Raw genomic sequence first — 18824 nt, 5'->3', positions numbered from 1 at the left:
TACCATACAGGCACTCTTAGAATCATAACTAAATTTGTGTTCTTAAGTTAGTTAAATATCTTAGAATACACACCGTTACATTTTATTGTATAAAAATGGCATTGAGTTGCGGTATAGATGTGTTACTGCGGATTGTTATGTGGTGTTTGATGTTGTGAGCTGTTACTTTGTATTTGTGTGGTGTTCAGTAATACATATGTGTGGTGTTCAGTAATACATATATGTCAGTAATACATATGTGTGATGTTCAGTAATACATATGTGTGATGCTCATTTTTATTGTGTTGTGGCCGTGGTATACACAATGATATATGTAATTTCACTATTATTTGTGCGGTGTTCACTATAACATGATTATTGTGTGATGTTCATTATAATTTGTGTAGTGTTTACCATAATACTTGTAGCGTTCGCTATCATTTGTGTGGTGGTGTTTATATAACATGCCGATTGTGTGATATTCACTATTGTTTGTGTGGTGTTCCGAGTCGCTGTAATATATGCAGTATTCACTATTACTTGTGTGGTGTTCATTATAATATATGCAGTATTCACTATTATTTGTGTGGTGTTCATTATAATATATGCAGTATTCACTATTACTTGTGTGGTGTTCATTATAATATATGTAGTATTCATTTTTATTTGTTTAGTGTTCCCTGTTACATGATGATTGTGTGATGTTTACTATTATTTGTGAGGTGTTGGCTATATTATATATCTTCAGTAAAGTAATATGTCACACATTTGCAAGTGCTGAAAATGCTAGTTGCAAAAAGTTTTAACAAATCTTCATTTAGATAATTAATGTTGATAGCGATTCATGATAACTGGCAAGTGATTTAATATGTGAACTATTGTATCTTCCCTTAATTACATAAATATTTCAGCAACAGGAACTAGGTACTTCCGCTGATACAAAGTGGTATGACTCATAATAATACGATATAATATTATTATGGACTGGTATATTTAACCGGATATGTTGACTTCAGGATTGATTCAGTATGGAAACAGGTGATATATTCGAGCTATTCATATTTTTGAAATAATTCTAGACTGTTGACATTGCGATTTCAAATAATGTTTGCTAATTTTACGCCAAATGGTTTAAGTAGTGGCTGGAAACGTATGTTGGTTATTCAGCTTAAACAGTTCGACAAGGCAATGAGATTATTTAAACAATGCACCATCACAGGTGGCAGTAGCGTACCTAGGATACAGTATGGGTCCATGAGCCATATACACTTAAATATATTACAATTATTATGCTTTCTAAGGAAAGAAATGCCAAAACGTCATTTTGAAATTTTTTGCCCCTGTGACAATGAGCCATGAGAAAGGTAGATATGAACATTTTGACATGTGCATTGGTTCCATGTCCGTATTTTTTGCAAAACAATATTTCTTTACAAATGATTGGCCGTCTTTTGGGCAAGTGAATACTCTTTCAGAAAAATCTTACTTCAAAGCCCAGTTGCAAACCGTTTACGCACAGCGAGCGAGCAACGGTGTAAAAACGGTAGTGTTTTCTCTATCCGAATAAATCCCACACATTTTTAGTACCAAAGTCTTCCCCCTAAAACACACCAAGCACACCGTGGTAGTTTAAAATAACGTTATAACCGTTCAGAACAGGCTAAATTAAAACTAACAAGACCGAAAATCAGGTTCAATCCTACTTTGTTACTTACAGATTCGTTATTTAACTTTATTGCTTTCGCAAATTACCTTCGCCTGCCATGACTACCAATGAAAGACGGTAGTTGTAAAGAACGCTTTCATTGGCGGAGACAGTTTACGTATTTCAAACGTAGCGATAAAATCCGAAGAGTACCCGAATATGAACAAGCAGCGATGGCTCACGAAGATTTTTTACCAAATTCAAATTAAATAGCAACTGGTAAGTAATTAAGTAGGATTGAACCATTAGTATGTATATAATAAAGATATCATATATATTCTGTATGTCTGACTCATGAAAATATGCCTCTTAGTTTTAAAATTGTGAAGGGAATGATTCTTTTGCCCATACGTCATTGCCTCTGTCCCTTACAAGGCCTACGTACCCATCTTCTTCTTCTCGTTCGCAACTACACTGTCAGACCAGTAGCCTCAATGAAACTTGTGGTTTGCCGCAGATTCTCAATGCGTCCATACAGTTTCTGGTGCATTGAGGTATCTATCCGGGCCAAGTCGCGGCTCGCTCCTGGTCATGCCTTTTACATCTCTGAAGTATATGCTCCCCAGTCTGATCTTCCTCACCACATGGACAAGTTGGCGATGGCTCCGACCGTGCAACAAAGTTCCCGCCAAACATCACGTTCCCGCCAAACATCACGTTACGTTCGCACAAAATATTACCGCGACTTTGTGGTATTCGTTATGAGCTTATACGGCGTAATGCTCAGAACTAGCAATTGAATGGAACTGAATCCAGACAAGTTGTTTATGGAAACTGACCTAAATGAACTTGAAAAAAATATCTATACAAACAAACAGAAATGTACTATTTTGACTCGCTATATTAGGAAATGCTTCTCAGGGGTAGAATGGCGTGTGTCAGCGCTATAATCAAGTGAGCGCATGAGATAAAAACGTGACCGAGAGGGCCATGATGGCCCTTTATCACTCACCTGAGTTTCACGGATTGCTTTAACAATTTTAGTAGATGGTTTCGCATGGGAAATATCTGTAAAAGTATATTAAAACTGGACCAGAGTTTTCTGACAAGAGGATGTTCCAAGTATACACTTTGTGCATATAGAAAACACTGTATACATAATTATTTACAAACTGACTACCCCCTAAGGTAGCCATATTTCCGACGAACTTGAATGATTTGAACTTGGTACAGAGTCTACGAGGGGATATTTCAGTGGTATTTTTAATATTTCATTGAAATAAACATTATAGCCATGTTTTATGTGGAGTTTCCACTTTTTAGGGCGGACGTACAACGTCTCCCCATACATTCAATCAGAGCTGTTATATTTCGATCTTTTCAGATCATCCAGCACGACATTTATGTTGTGATAGTGGTACTGTTTAGTTTTTCAGCTTGAACGTTCCGGCTTGGATGGTTCGAATAACCCCGCTTTTATAGCTTTGGAAATAGTTTAATCACCCCTTGGATATTGTGCCTGCTTATTTTAATTTTGTCTTTTGGCAGTTTATGTGATCTGCAGGCTCCATAAGTTCGAATCCTCTCTTTAAATTTCAGTTTGTTTAGTTCTACCCATTTCTCGTTTAGGGAAAACCAATTATTTTAATTGGAGACTTTACAGTATACGCCGCTTTTCACAGAATTGCACTATATATATAATTGAAGGTTAAATGTACACCGCCGTATGGATATATCTTCGGATGTCTCTAAATTTCTTTTGGTACTTAAAACATGTGTAAATGTTTGAGTTCTGTTCAACCCAGGGTTAGAGTGTCCACTACCGTCCATAAACAGGCTCAATGAAACCAGCATTTTCATTTTTGTCGTTTTGGGCGACCTGTGGAGTTTCCGCTTTTTCCCTATATTATGCAAAATCAGGTAGATTATTTACCTAATTTTTTAATGAAGCTAGTGAACAAAGTACAAATTCTCATCCTGGATTTAAAACAGACAAAATGTGTTACAATGTTTTAGGAGTATGACCTCTAAAATGTTAACAAGGGTTCCTATTATTTGATCTAGTGGCCTAGTTTATGATCCGGGATGACCAAGTAACGAAATCTTCCGAGATTTTATTGAGGGCAACATTCTAACAAAGTGTTACTCAGATTGAGCCAAAATTGTGACCTGTGGAGTTTTAACAGTCAGATTGTTGCCGACGGACAATGGGCACAGGACGATCACAATAGCTGAACTGTAGAACTTTGTGCTCCGGTAAGCTACAAACATCGGAACGCTGTAGCCGTCTTATACCAGGACATTTCATGTGTTGTGTTTTCCACGCAACGTGTTGTTCTGGCAAACAATTGTTTTATTATGTTGAATTTTTTTGGTGTGAATTGTTCTAAAATGCCTCTAAGCAAGGCTGTTAAGTCGTTGTGTATTTCTACAAATAGTAATAGTGTCTAAATACGTCAAAAAATATATGGTGGTGGGGAGGGGCTACGTTCGCATGTGAAATAATGATGTTTGACTTGATCAAAAAGAATCTTATTGTGTCTATGTCATATTTTGTTGAAGGGCTATGGTAATATGTGAAAATGCGATGTGAGCAGAAATTTGGTACACAGAATGAAAATTTGTTCTCAAATGGTAAAGATGCTGGATTGCTGGAGGTAGATCACTAAAAGGCTCATAAACGGGTATTATGTTGGGTTGGGTAGCGACGGACATCTGGGTTAAACAATACATTTGGATGGGACTTCTTCTCTCGAATGCTCTGAGCGCGGTGTGAACCCACAACGGCGGGGAGCAAGTGGTTAGATTCAAAGACTCAGCACCTTTTCGCTTGTCGTATATTCTACTTAAGGAAAAAGAAAGGTCAATTTGATACAGTGAGATTCCTATCAGAAATGTCTTTTTTATTGACTTTATAAAAATTGTACCCGCCCGCTCAGCTCAGTATATAGGTAAGAGTGTTGGTCTACGGATCGCGGGATCGTGAGTTCGATCCTCGGGCGGGGCGTATGTTCTCCGTGACTATTTGATAAACTACATTGTGTCTGAAATCATTAGTCCTCCACCTCTGATTCATGTGGGGAAGGTGGCAGTTACTTGCGGAGAACAGGTTTGTACCGGTACAGAATCCAGGAACACTGGTTAGGTTAACTGCCCGCCGTTACATAACTGGTGGTAGTATTACAACATAAAGATAATTAGAGTGGGGCATGAATAGCAGAGGGAAATAATTTTGCGGAATATATTTAAAAAAGGCTTGAGAAATTATCTCCCATAGGTCTGATATTACGCATTATTTACGGGAGAGTAATTAAGCGTGTGTAATAGAGCGTTCATTGTAAGTGTGTGTTGTTGTTTTTTTTTCGAACAGGTTGTTAATAAACATGTTAAATATTCTTTATAGACATATTATTATGTAGTAAGGAAGCTGGATATATATTTACGCAACATGAGCATATACCTTTTACTTTAGAGTTAAATTATGCACAGAACCGGAGTTTTTACTATAATATAGCGTACTGGTCTAAACCAGTTATATGTTTTTTCTGAGGATTTATGTGTTTGCTATTATATTATACGTGTCTTGAGTTCAGGAAATATGTTATACATTTTAAATGCTGAGTAACAGATTTATTTTTAAAGACATTCAAAGTTTTTTATTGCGTGTGCGTTTACGTACGTTAGTGAAGTGATTATGCATCATAAGAATTAAGATGTAGTCCGCTGCGTATGACGATGCAACGTTTATTGCATGAAGTATCCGCGGTAATTGCTTCTGCTTTTTATAGCTTTTTTATTGGACTAGCAAAGTAAATTCCTGTTTCGAAAGGGAATGTTAGACGCATACTTTTTGGTAAAGGGAAAGTGCCCCCGACACAGGTTCTAGATAAAAAGTCTAATGTTATCCTTCCTCAATCTCTGATTCATGCGTTACTTTCGGAAAGGTCAATGCACGGTAGTTAGGTTAACCAGATAGTTAAAATAAGCATTGCCTGTGTTTTCATACAGGCTGGAACACTTCAGATGGGAGAAATATGGGTGGCTGGAATTACTATTATCTGTTTTATACACCCTGTACGTAGATGAAATATAAATTTAAGTTGGAAGCAGACTGAAATTTTTAATTAACTCACTACAGACGTTTTACTTTTTGTACTTTACACAAGTATTAAGGTTGTTCAGGATAAATAGAATAAGGTCACGTGAAACTTGCATTTCATGACACTATCCGTTAAACAGGTCATTACCATATTTCCAATAAATTGAAAATTTGAAAGTCGTAAATATTTTAGTGAAATAATAAAATAAAAGGATTTGTAGATAAAAGTCGTACCTTTAAGTTTATTTTGTATGAAAACAAGTAACATTTAAACCACTTATACTTTTCGTCTTAAATTTGCAATGTAGCATGGCTTGTAAATTTATTCATTAGAAAAAGTCTGATACTGATAAAATGACAAAATTACCGATGGAATCACGCAATTACATACTTTTATATATTTCAATTAGAAAATGTCGCGAAACACGTATTGACGCATTTTTCATGTAAGTAACTCGCACACATTTTATGAAAAAATGGAGTTATGTTAAACATTTGTTTTAAAGTGACATGTGCGATAATCGTTCAGGCGTACGTGAAGGTATGTCATCTGTTTGTATCTTTCGATGAAAAGTTTCCCTTTTAAATATTACTTTTATGTTCATGCTTGCATAATTGATCATTATGGTAACTGATTTCTGCCATTTCGTGTTGGCGTGTTGGCGGGGCGAAAACACGACAACACGAAAACTCGACAAAAACCTAATTTGTCGAGTTTTCGTGTTGTCGTGTCGGCGGGGCGAAAACACGAAAATACGACACATTTTGGTTTTCGTGTTTTCGCCCCGCCAACACGAAAAACACGAAAACTCGACAAATTAGGTATTTGTCGAGTTTTCGTGTTGTCGTGTTTTCGCCCCGCCGACAACACGAAAACACGACAAATACTTTTCAGACATCTCTTATAAAACGTAGAGTCATTCTGAAACCAGTGGCATAGGGTTTAAGAAGCATTTTTCTTTCTCTTCTATGTCAGATTTCTATAATCATTTTATATAAGCGTAGCTAAAAGCTGTATTGTAATCAGAGTGGTGAAAGTAACCAGCTATAAAAGCGTATGACTTCAAAGAAATTCTGCTGTTTTTTTATACTGAAATAAATGAAAACATTAAGTGAAAAGGAGCTCAGTAGAGTTCGTTTTAGCACATATGTTTATTTAGGCATATTTTGCCTGTTTAGCCTATTTATTACAAAAATGTAGAAAAGTCTTAAAATGGTACTACGAAACAAAATAAAAAATATCATGGTTTCATCACAAAGTTTGCAAAGCAATTCACCACTGGAATCAATAGTTATGTTAAAGTTGTTGCCAAGAATTTACTTGTATATGTATTAGTATTTTCATTCAGTTGATTATAATAATATATGATTACAACTGTGTATACGAACAATATCAGAATAAAATGTGTTCTGTAAGTAGCGTTTAAAAAAAACAATAGATCATATTTCAGTTTATGACATAGACAGAAGAAGAGAAAAACGGGAACTGGAAAAGGATGACGAAGAGAGACCAGAAGAAAGAAACGCAACCGTTCAATACTGACAAGGAACGCAGCATTGATACAGCAAGCGAGAACTTTAGTGACCTGGATACAGGATGGGCATGGGTGGTTCTGTTTGCAAGCTTTGGGACGTTCTGTTTACTCGGTGGTAAAATGTATGCTGTTGGAATAATTCATTCGGCTCTACTGGAAAGGTACAGCAAGAGTGTTTCTTTGACGTCATGGGCCGGGGCATTGCATACGGCGCTGTTTTCTCTTGGCGGTAGGTTGACTCATAAATTTAATAAATCATTAGGTATGTGCACGTCTTGAAATATTGTCCTCATCAAAAGGTGTAACTGTTTTAAACTTCATCAAAACTGGGATCATGGGCACTTGATTGTTGATAGCCGAAAAACAAGGGAATTGTATACTGGATATCAATTGGGCCTTTCTCAGATAGTCTACTCAATGGTGTTACAGTTAAAATCGAATCATAAAAAGATCCATTTTATCAATACACAGTCCTTCATATGAAAGAGAAAATGCCTAATACGAAACCAGGACTGAGAAAGAGACTACTGCATTAATATGTGTTATATTTATTTGTTTTTTTATCCGGCAAGGAAATAAAAAAAAACACAACCACAAAATAATTTATTACAAGGCCTTTCTTCTAAAGAATTATGGTTATTAAAATATCTATAACTGAAAATTTAGAAAATTACATCGGAAATCAGGAAAAATATTACGCATGGGAAATCATAGCTCCCATTGGAAAGTAATTTAAGTCGCACCATGAGAAAACCATCATATTGCCTTTGCGACCAGCATGGATCCAGACCAGCCTGCGCATCCGCGCAGTCTGGTCAGAATCCATACTGTTCGCTTTCAAAGCCTATTTCAATTAGAGAAACCGTTTGCGAACAGCATGGATCCTGACCTGGTCTGGATCCATGCTGGCCGCAAATGCACTATGTTGGTTTTCCCATGGTGCGGCTCATTTTTTCTTTCGAATAAGTCTCCGAATATATAATAATTATACTGTAGAGTAGGTGTGGTATTTCCTTTAATTCCTTATTTAAGTTAGTTTAGTTTATACTAATTTGTTTTAGCTCGATTGTGATGAAAGCTTATAGCTTATTGGAACCACTGTCGAGTCCGCATCCTGGAAAATCCAGTACTGGTGTCATATGAGAAGTCATGGTCGTAACCCCAGTGGGGCTCGAACTCACGACCTCTGGATTGAGCGGCCGACACCTTATCCACTAGACCACCGCTTCCCTTCGATAGCTTTATAAAAGTTCTTGTTGTTAGCCAAATAATAAATTCAGTGGCAAATAAAAATGCATGACTGTCCTCCGCACCATTGTATGTCAAATTACTGAAATATTAATTACTGATAGCCTGTACATATATGTAGTGTAAATTACATAATTATTTATCATTTATAATGTTGATGGATTTTTTTTCTATAAATATCTGTACTAGTATCAAAAACTGTCATTATTCGTTGTATTGAAAGTCTGAATAATGTTCTGGTAAACATCTAATTTTTGGGTTCCTGTTTTTATAAACAGTATATTGAAGTATTAAATCAATCAGACTTTTAAAGTAGGTCAGTAAGGTATTTGGGAATAATGTTATATTTGACACCTGGAGTATGATGTTTTAGACTAACTTCTTTCTATTCACTGCATTATTTTCTGATATTTTACTCTACTCTGATATTTTAGGACCACTGTCGAGTGCAGTTATAGACAGATTTAGCTGTAGGACGGCGCTTATGTTGTCAGGCGTATTCTTTATCGCCGGTTATATTGGAACAGCCTTTGCAGACACTATAGAAATGGCAATTTTTACTTGTGGGATTCTAGCCGGTATGTTTGTTGTTTAAGTAACATCATGTAGCTAGTGCCAAACTATGCCTTATCGAGAATCAGTCATATATTATTTGTATAGAGCACAATATGCTCAATTTGAGCTATTGTGATTACTCACCGTCTGCCGTCCGTCCGTCTGTCCATCCATCGTCTGTCCGTTCACATTTTTTCTTCAAACAACATTTCCTCTGAAACTATATGTTGATGAAACTAGCCTGTACTGGTTGGGAACCATTTTACGGACACATTTTCATATTTCGGCTCCATTATTCCCTAAAAAAATATTTGACATAAATGAAGCCCACACTGCACAAACTTCAGCTCCTTCCACATCCGATGTTGTAATCAGCATCGCGTTGTGACCTAAAATATGGGTTCCATGGGGCCTCAAATGGGGTCACTAAAATAAGTTATTTTTCCCGTCAGGTTAACCAGTATCCGGACAAATATTTTGACGGTGTTTTGTTTTTAATTTGAAATCAAAATCAGTAATTAAACTATTTCTACACATTTCTTTATCATTCATCTCTTCAAAATTGCTCATGAAACATAACCCGACGTTCAATAGCAGCTACGGAAGCAAACCCAGGTTGACTATAAAAACTCGAATTTCGTCTTATACGAATTCTTGATAATTCCAATAGATATAGAATAAAATTAGTGCAAAAATCGGCAGCCCTGCATCTTACGTAACCTTTAGCATGAAATTAAAAGTAGAACATGTTATCAGCAAACAATCATTATGTAGTTTGATTATTTCTTCCCCACTTGATACCTCGGCATGTGTGAACAACTGTGCATGCGCAATGCTATCTTCATGCCCCGTTAAGACAGAAAGTTGTTTTGTAAACGCAGGTGAGTTATCATCAAAAACCCAAACATTATACAGCCTAATAAAATAGTGGTTTGTTGTAGACATGAAGAACAGACATCTAAATGATCTAGATAAAACAATTACACGAATAACAAAGAAATAAAGCGGATATTACATGTGTCCGGAAACTGGTCCTGTCCGGAAAATGGTTCCCAACCAGTATATGCCTAACGGTACTGCTTGGTTGCACATCATACGACATCTCCTTCTAAGCTGAAGGTTTGAACACACAAATGTTTATAGCTTGTAAACATTCTTGAGGCCACATTTATGATCATATCTTCATGAAACTTGGTCAGAATGTTAATTCTGATGATTCATAGTCCAGGTTTGAAACTGGGTCATGTGGGGTCAAAAACTAGGTCACCCGCTCAAATCAAAGGAAAAGCTTGTTAACACCCTAGATGCCATATTTATGACCCTATCTTAATGAAACTTGGTCAGAATATTTATCTGAATGATTCCTAGGCCAAGTTCGAAACTGGTTTATGCGGGGTCAAAAACTAGGTCACCCGTTCAAATCAAAGGAAAAGCTTGTTAACATCCTAGATGCCATATTTATGACCCTATCTTAATAAAACTTGGTCAGAATATTTATCTGAATGATTCCTAGGCCAAGTTCGAAACTGGTTTATGCGGGGTCAAAAACTAGGTCACCCGCTCAAATCAAAGGAAAAGCTTGTTAACACTTTGAGGCCATATTTATAACCCTATCTTCATGAAACTTTGTCAGAATGTTTATCTTGACGATTCCAAGTGAGCGATATAGGGTCATCATGACACTCTTGATTCGTTTGCATCAAGGAATTTTAATAATGTAGAATTATATTGCGTTTAACACTTGACTTATTTCTAGGCACAGGAGGCGCTCTGGGGTATACAACAGCAATGGTAGTTGTAAGTTTCAACTTTAAAAGGAGAAGAAATCTGGCTCTTGGTATCGCGGTTTCCGGTGTTGGAGCAGGAGTGTTTATATTGTCGCCATTAATGCAACTGTCACGTGACTATTACGGACCAGTAGGATTCTTTATAATTCTTGCTGCAATGGCGGCGAATGTAATAACATTTGGTGCGATGTGTTTTCCAAGTAAATTAGAAATGCATACAAAGAGACAAAGACAATTTAAGTCACTCAGATCTCGCGGGAAACAATCTTGTTGTACGAGTTTTAAGTTATATATACATATTCTGTTTAACAAAGCTGTCTTTTGTTTATGTGCGTGTATGTTCTGCTACTGTTTAGGAACAAATCTAATGTATCTTTATCTTCCATCATTTATTGTGTCAAAAGGATTCACAGCTTTGGAGGCATCATTCCTTGTTTCGCTATCTGGAATACTATCTGTGTTTGGAAGGCTTTTGACAGGTTTTGCTGCGAATTTGAGCCGTATAAATGACATTTACTTGTTCTCAGGATCAATGGGGATAGTTACAATAGCTTGTTTTATTTATCTGTTGATTTCGGGACATTTTGCTGGTCACGTGATATTCGTGTCACTTTTTGGTTTATTCTTTGGCAGCTCGTACGTCATTATTACCAGTGTGACATTGCCGTTTGTTGGAATTAATTATATCTCGGCCGCAATCGGGCTGGAGTTTTTCTTTGGGGGAGTCGGATCAATCATTGGACCAGTTTTTGCAGGTAGATATTAGAGAACATTTATCAATAAATTGGAACGTCTTTGGTCAAACAAAATTAGACTTAGAGAGAGAGAGAGAGAGAGAGAGAGAGCGAGAGTCCGTAATCAAGGGCAATGCCTGTTGTTTCGATAACTTTAGCGAAAATGATAACTTTTTAATCAAAATATATAGATGTATGTGCTCAGTGTGCTCCGTGTAAAATGAAAGATTAGGCTTCTTTTGAAGCATTCTTTGTTTAATATCAAGGTTAAGACCTCTTCTTGTTTGTCTTGCTGTCAATAACTTTATCTAGGTTGTTTTGAGGTCAAGGTACACAAAGGATTTAAGGCCATTGAGTCAGATTTAAAAAGTCAACGTCCGTGATTTTTAACCTTTAATTATATCACAGAAAATTTTCATGCGATATATTTGCATGCAAAAAAAATGTGAATTTTAATAGACCTACTTTGCTTGCACAAAAGTCAAAGTTTGCATGATAAAAAATTTTTCTCCTGAAACTCGTGTTTTCTTTGTATTCTATGGAAACATCATTGCGAACTTTCTTATATTTCTTTCCTGATAGATCTATTGAATTGCATTTTGTTTATTCTTTTGAGGACAAATTATATTTTTTAGACTCGTTCTGCAAAGTATCGAAACTTTTGACACTCCATCGATATTTTACAGCAATATTTTTCAAATCACAAGTGATAAATTTGTGTTTGAAACTTCACCAAAGTTGAGATTTAGACAATAACACGACTTTATTCGTTTTACGACCTCTTCTTATATTTAAAAGGTTACAAAATTGTACAGAAATGTTCTGCTTTCATTAAACGTACAATTATCATTGACGAAGGTACTGAATAATACGCACTAATTTATTTCTTATATATCATCAAATGTCAAGCCGCAGTCAATTTTGTTCTATGACATTGCAGGATAAAAAAGTCAGCTTTCTTTTTGTTAGCCCACCATCTGATGATGGTGGGCTATTAAAATCACTCCGGGTCCGTGGTCCGTCCGTCCGTCATTCCGTCCGTCCGTCAGTCCGGACGTCCGTCCGTCCGTTAACAATTTCTCGTTATCGCATCTCCTCAGAAACTACTGGGGGGATTTTGATCAAACTTTATCAGAATAATGTATTGGTATCCTAGTTGTGTCCCCCTGAAAATCAGACTTGTTGAACAATTTTTGAGTGAGTTATGGCCCTTTGTTTATTTTTATAATTTACATAGATTTATATTGGGAAAAATTTTGAAAATCTTCTTGTCCAAAACCACAGAGCCTAGGGCTTTGATATTTGGTATGAAGCATCATCTAGTGGTCCTCTACCAAGATGATTCAAATTATATCCCTGGGGTCAAATTTGGCCACACATCGGGGTCACATGGTTTATATATACTTATATAGGGAAAAACTTTGAAAAACCTCTTGTCCAAAACCATAGGGCCTAGAGCTGTGATATTTTGCATGTGACATCATCTGGTGGTTTTCTACTAAGATTGTTCAAATTATCCCCCTAGGGTCAAATATGGCCCCGCCCTGGGGGTCATATGCTTTACATAGACTTTTATATAGGGAAAAACTTTGAAAATCTTCTTGTCCAAACCGCAAAGACTAGGGTTTTGATATTTTTTATGTAGCATCATCTCCTTGTTCTCTACCAAGTTTGTTCAATTTATCCCCCTAGGGTCAAATATGGCCCCGCCCTGGGGGTCACATGGTTCATATAGACTTATATAGAGAAAAGCTTTTAAAACCTTGTCAATAACCTACAGCATTCAAATTTGGACCACCTGTATAGTTTTGAGTGGCGAGATGAACATTGACATGAGATGACCTTGATCTTGACCTAGTGACCTACTTTCACATTTCTGTAGCTACAGCCTTCAAATTTGGACCACATGCATAATTATGTGCACCAGAAAAAACTTTGACCTTGACATTGACCTAGTGACTTACTTTCACATTTTTGAAGGTACAGGCTTCAAATTTGGACCACATGCATAGTTTTGTGTTCCGAAATAAAATTTGACCTTGACATTGACCTAGTGACCTACTTTCACATTTCTCAAGCTACAGCCTTCAAATTTGGACCACATGCATAGTTTTGTGTACCGAAAAAAAACTTTGACATTGACATTGACCTAGTGACCTACTTTCACATTTCTCAAGCTACAGCCTTCAAATTTGGACCACATGCATAGTTTTGTGTACCGAAAAAAACTTTGACCTCGACATTGACCTAGTGACCTATTTTCACATTTTTGAAGGTACATGCTTCAAATTTGGACCACATGCCTAGTTTTGTGTTCTGAAATGAAATTTGACCTTGATTTTGACCTAGTGACCTACTTTCACATTTCTCAAGCTACAGCCTTCAAATTTGGACCACATGCATAGTTTTGTGTACCGAAATGAAATTTGACCTTGACATTGACCTAGTGACCTGCTTTCACATTTTTCAAGCTACAGCCTTCAAATTTGGACCACATGCATAGTTTTGTGTACTGAAAAAACTTTGACTTTGACATTGACCTAGAGACCTACTTGCACATTTCTCAGGCTACAGCCATCAAATTTGGACCACAGGCATAGTTTTGTGTACCGAAATGAAATTTGACCTTGACATTGACCTAGTGACCTACTTTCACATTTCTCAATCTACAGCCTCAAATTTGGACCACATACATAGTTTTGTGTACCGAAATGAACTTTGATCTTGAGATTGACCTAGTGACCTACTTTCACATTTCTCAAGCTACAGGCTTCAGATTTGGACCACATGCATATTTTTGTGTTCTGAATTGAAATTTGACATTGATTTTTATCTAGTACATACTTACACATTTCTCAAGCTGCAGCCTCCAAATTTGAAGCACATGCATAGTTTTGTTTACCGAAATGAACTTTGACCTTGAAATTGATCTTGTGGCCTACTTTCACATTTCTCAAGCTACAGCTTTCAAATTTGGACCACATGCATGGACCACATGCACAGTGGTGTGTACTGAAATGAAATTTGACCTTGAGTTTGACCTTGAGCTAGTCTTGAAATTTGGAACAATCAAAAATGGCTCAATGGTGGGCGCCAAGATCACTCTGTGATCTCTTGTTGTAATTTCGTTGCCTTATAACTAAAGTGTTTGTGTTAATTATAAACATTTATATGCATTTATGTGACTTTTTGAAATTGGGTTGACGTTGCAAATAGAATTAAAATATCATAACATCTTTTAAATTTCCTTAAACACACGCGGAAGGTAAATATTCTATTTGTAGTATTATGAGATACTGCAATAATATCTGGGGCGTCAAGAGCGAGGTTAATCATCTCGGTGGTTTTACCGTTTGGAGGTGTTCCGTGCAAGATTATACTGTGAATATTTTAGAGCTTTTACATAAAATCAGATATCACTTTCGCAAAATCCGTGTACATGTATATCCTTGTTGTTCTGCTCATAGGAAAACGACTTTTTTTAAATTAAAATGTTGTAAATACACATTTTCAGGCTTTCTGGTGGATGTTAGTGGTACATATGACCAATCAATCATCGTCGCAGGTATGCATGTCTTCTATACATTTTATAAACGGCATAGGCCGCCTGCCTTAGGTGATTTGCATCGCTAACCTCCATTGGCTTGAGGTCGAAGCTCGAGTACTTAATTTTAATACATCTGATGCTCTCTGGAATATCGCATTGTGTACCCTGTTACTGGCCACGCTACTTGTTACTATTTATAGTAAGGTATATAGTAGTCTCTGATCATTCTTGAATCTAAAGATTTTCGGACATCTGTCTCAGATCCATCTCGTGAGGCATGTCACTATAAGAAATATATCCCAGAATTTCTACAGCCTTGACAAAACTCATTTATTTTAACATTCTCATAATGGTCTTTTACAAAGCAGTTTTATTGTCCGGTTCAAAATAGATTGTGAATGCCATACATAATGAAAAATGGCTAGTTCTTTTAAATTGATGTTGTTGTCATTGTGCGGATCGTAGAACCCCAACGAAGCAGAAAACAACTGATACAAATTACTATTATTAATAAGTTTTAGTTTTGAATTTCAGCGTCTTGCATTTTATTTTCCACGATATCAAGCGCAGTCACAGCGTGTTTTAATCAAAAGAGCGACGACTTTTTACAGAAGGAGGAGACAGTAGCCGTGGTGGATAACCAAATAAAGGAAAAACAGTCTATGGAATAAATACATATACTGTATACTACCTGATGACAATATACATATTAAGTATTATTTTTAGCTCACCTGAGCAATGCTCAGGTGAGTTTTTCTGATCGCTCGATGTCCGGCGTCCGTCGTCCGTCGTCTGTCGTCTGTCGTCCGTCAACATTTAGCTTGTGTATGCGATAGAGGCTGTATTTTTCAATTAATCTTCATGAATATTGGTCAGAATGATAACCTTGATGAAATGTAGGCCGAGTTCGAAAATGGGTCATCTCGGGTCAAAAACTAGGTCACTAGGTCAAATCAAAGAAAAACCTTGTGTATGCGATAGAGGCTGTATTTTTCATTTAATCTTCATGAATATTGGTCAGAATGATAACTTTGATGAAATCTAGGCCGAGTTCTAAAATCGGCCATCTCGGGTCAAAAACTAGGTCACTAGGTCAAATCAAAGAAAAACCTTGTGTATGCGATAGAAGTGGTATTTTTCAATTAATCTTCATGAATATTGGTCAGAATGATAACCTTGATGAAATCTAGGCCTGGTTCGAAAATGGGTCATCTCGGGTCAAAAACTAGGTCACTAGGTCAAATCAAAGAAAAACCTTGTGTATGCGATAGAGGCTGTATTTTTCAATTCTTCTTCATGAATATTGGTCAGAATGATAACCTTGATAAAATCTAGGCCGAGTTCGAAAATGTGTCATCTGGGGTCAAAAACTAGGTCACTAGGTCAAATCAAAGAAAAACCTTGTGTATGCGATAGAGGCTGTATTTTTTAATTGATCTTCATGAATTTTAGTCAGAATGATTGCCTTGATGAAATCTAGGCCGAGTTCGAAAATGGGTCATCTCGGGTCAAAAACTAGGTCACTAGGTCAAATCAAAGAAAAACCTTGTGTATGCGATAGAGGCGGTATTTTTCAATTGATCTTCATGAATTTTGGTCAGAATGATAACCTTGATGAAATCTAGGCCGAGTTCGAAAATGGGTCATCTGGGGTCAAAAACTAGGTCACTAGATCATATCACGTAAAAACCTTGTGAATGCTATAGAGGCTGTATTTTTCAATTGATCTTCATGAATTTTGGTCAGAATGATTGCCTTGATGAAATTTAGACCAAGTTCGAAAATGGGTCATCTGGGGTCAAAACTAGGTCACTAGGTCAAATCAAAGAAAAACATTGTGTATGCAATAGAGGCTGTATTTTTCAACTGATCTTCATGAAATTTAGCCAGAATGATAACCTTGATAAAATCTAGGCTGATTTCGAAAATGGGTCATCTGGGGTCAAAAACTAGGTCACTAGGTCAAATCGAAGAAAAACATTGTGTATGCAATAGAGGATGTATTTTTCAATTGATCTTCATGAAATTTGGTCAGAGTGATTGCCTTGATGAAAACTAGGTCGGTTTTGAATATGGGTTATCTGAGGTCAAAAACTAGGTCACTAGGTCAAATTAAAGAAAAATCTTGTGTATGCGATAGAGACTGTTTTTTTTCAGTTGATATTTATGAAATTTGGTCAGGTTGATTGCCTTAATGAAATCTAGGTCGAATTTGAATATGGGTCATCTGAGGTCAAAAACTAGGTCACTTGGTCAAATCAAAGAAAAAACTTCTGTATGTGATAGAGGCTGTATTTTTCAGTTGATCTTCATGAATTTTGGTCAGAATGATTGCCTTGATAAAATCTAGGTTGAGTTTGAACATGGGTCATCTAGGGTCAAAAACTAGGTCATTTCTAAGAAAATGCTTGTTTTATCGCAAGAGACCAATTTTTTGGTCCAATCTTAATGAAAATTGGTCAGAATATTTGTTTCCATGAAATCACTAGGTCAAACATGTTTTACACTGTTATGGAGTGTTTCTTAGGTGAGCGACCTAGGGCCATCTTGGCCCTCTTGTATATAGATGCACGTATAATTCTTATGACAATATATTTCATTAAATGGCGTGTTTACAAGAGGAAGTGTACTTGACTGTCTGGTTTCCGTTGCAATAAATATGCATATTTTAAAATCTCTAAACAGATCAAATATAACACGATTACAGAAAGATATAGGTCACTAAAAGGAATAAAATGTCCAAAGCACTATCAATTATAAAAAGTGTTACAGCTAGTGGTACCAAAAAGAGATATTACCTGTTTGGGGGCCATGCCGAAGATTTCTAATTCTGATATCTGTTATGTCGTTTTATTATACCTCACTAAATGTCCAATGCAAATTTCCCATTAGTTTAACTTGAATTTTATATCATATTCCCCAATGATTTTATGACTCATGTGCAAAACCGTTATTTTCAATTTCTGCGCAGGTGATATTATTTTTTCATATCACCCGTTGAGAGATTGATACTTACGCATTGATTAAAATACTGAGTCGATAAATTTCAAGACGAAGCGCTTATATAATTATACTTTAGGATTAAATTACCCTTTTCTGGTGCTCTTGCATGTGCGAATCCGGCCGAATTTTCTTTTTTATGCTACGTGCAAAATATTTCGAAAACAACTTTTCATCTAATATTGAATCGAAACTACCACCATGAGATTGGAAATGATCTAACTAAGAAAATGAGTACTCACACTTATATGTTTCGTTTAGAAAAAAGAAAGTTATCGCCGTTTTTTCGAATGTTAGGCCTACTGATTGACGCAATGTTGAAATATTAGAAAAAATATACTGTAGGGGTCAGCGATATGTAAACGTCCCGACTGAATCTATCAAAAAAGTCTTACACAACAAAGTCGCCAAAACAAGTAAATACTCTTTAATTCTGGCGCCTCGGTCAATATTCATATATCTCGCGGTGAACATTTTTCATATCACCCTCTCAGGAATGCAATATTTATATAATGTCACCATATAATATTTTATATAAAACCATTTTCATTGCGTTTGTATTGTATAAACCTGCACAGTTTTGGAAATGTTTTTGTTAATCTATAAACTGAAACAATCATATATAGCTTATTAAGGCAATTATATGAATTAACAACATGGCTTAAGGCTATGGGTAACCTCTTATATTCAAAGGT

At 36.2% G+C, this 18824-nt stretch overlaps 1 protein-coding gene across 8 annotated transcripts; it reads left to right on the top strand.

The window, feature by feature from the left end:
• The first annotated feature begins 822 nt into the window (after positions 1–822).
• Positions 823–17749, top strand: LOC123546553 (monocarboxylate transporter 12-B-like). Of its 8 annotated transcripts, XM_045332929.2 has the most exons (7): positions 5030–5389; positions 6230–6264; positions 7175–7487; positions 8941–9084; positions 10818–11603; positions 15097–15147; positions 15664–17749. In XM_045332929.2, exons 3-7 carry the CDS (start codon positions 7220–7222, stop codon positions 15798–15800), a joined length of 1386 nt encoding a protein of 461 aa, XP_045188864.2. In that variant the 5' UTR covers positions 5030–5389; positions 6230–6264; positions 7175–7219; the 3' UTR covers positions 15801–17749. The 8 variants fall into 8 exon arrangements, with proteins under 8 accessions (XP_045188863.2, XP_053406861.1, XP_053406858.1 ...); XM_045332928.2 differs by lacking the exons at positions 5030–5389; positions 6230–6264 and adding an exon at positions 823–1017; XM_053550883.1 differs by lacking the exons at positions 5030–5389; positions 6230–6264 and adding an exon at positions 3856–3880.
• Positions 17750–18824: the final 1075 nt, after the last annotated feature.

Source organism: Mercenaria mercenaria, chromosome 9 (assembly GCF_021730395.1).
Source record: "Mercenaria mercenaria strain notata chromosome 9, MADL_Memer_1, whole genome shotgun sequence".
NCBI lineage: Eukaryota > Metazoa > Mollusca > Bivalvia > Venerida > Veneridae > Mercenaria > Mercenaria mercenaria.
The sequence above is the reverse complement of the archived record's forward strand: the minus strand, read 5'-3'. Positions and strand labels throughout refer to the sequence as shown.

What these genes read in the sequence shown, in the direction of transcription:
- LOC123546553 (XM_045332928.2), top strand. Translation starts at nt 7,220, where the DNA reads ATGACGAAGAGAGACCAGAAGAAAGAAACGCAACCGTTCAATACTGAC. An exon ending in TACTTGTGGGATTCTAGCCG is followed by an intron (nt 9,085 to 10,817) that starts GTATGTTTGTTG and finishes ACTTATTTCTAG; the next exon opens with GCACAGGAGGCGCTCTGGGG. An exon ending in CCAATCAATCATCGTCGCAG is followed by an intron (nt 15,148 to 15,663) that starts GTATGCATGTCT and finishes TTTGAATTTCAG; the next exon opens with CGTCTTGCATTTTATTTTCC.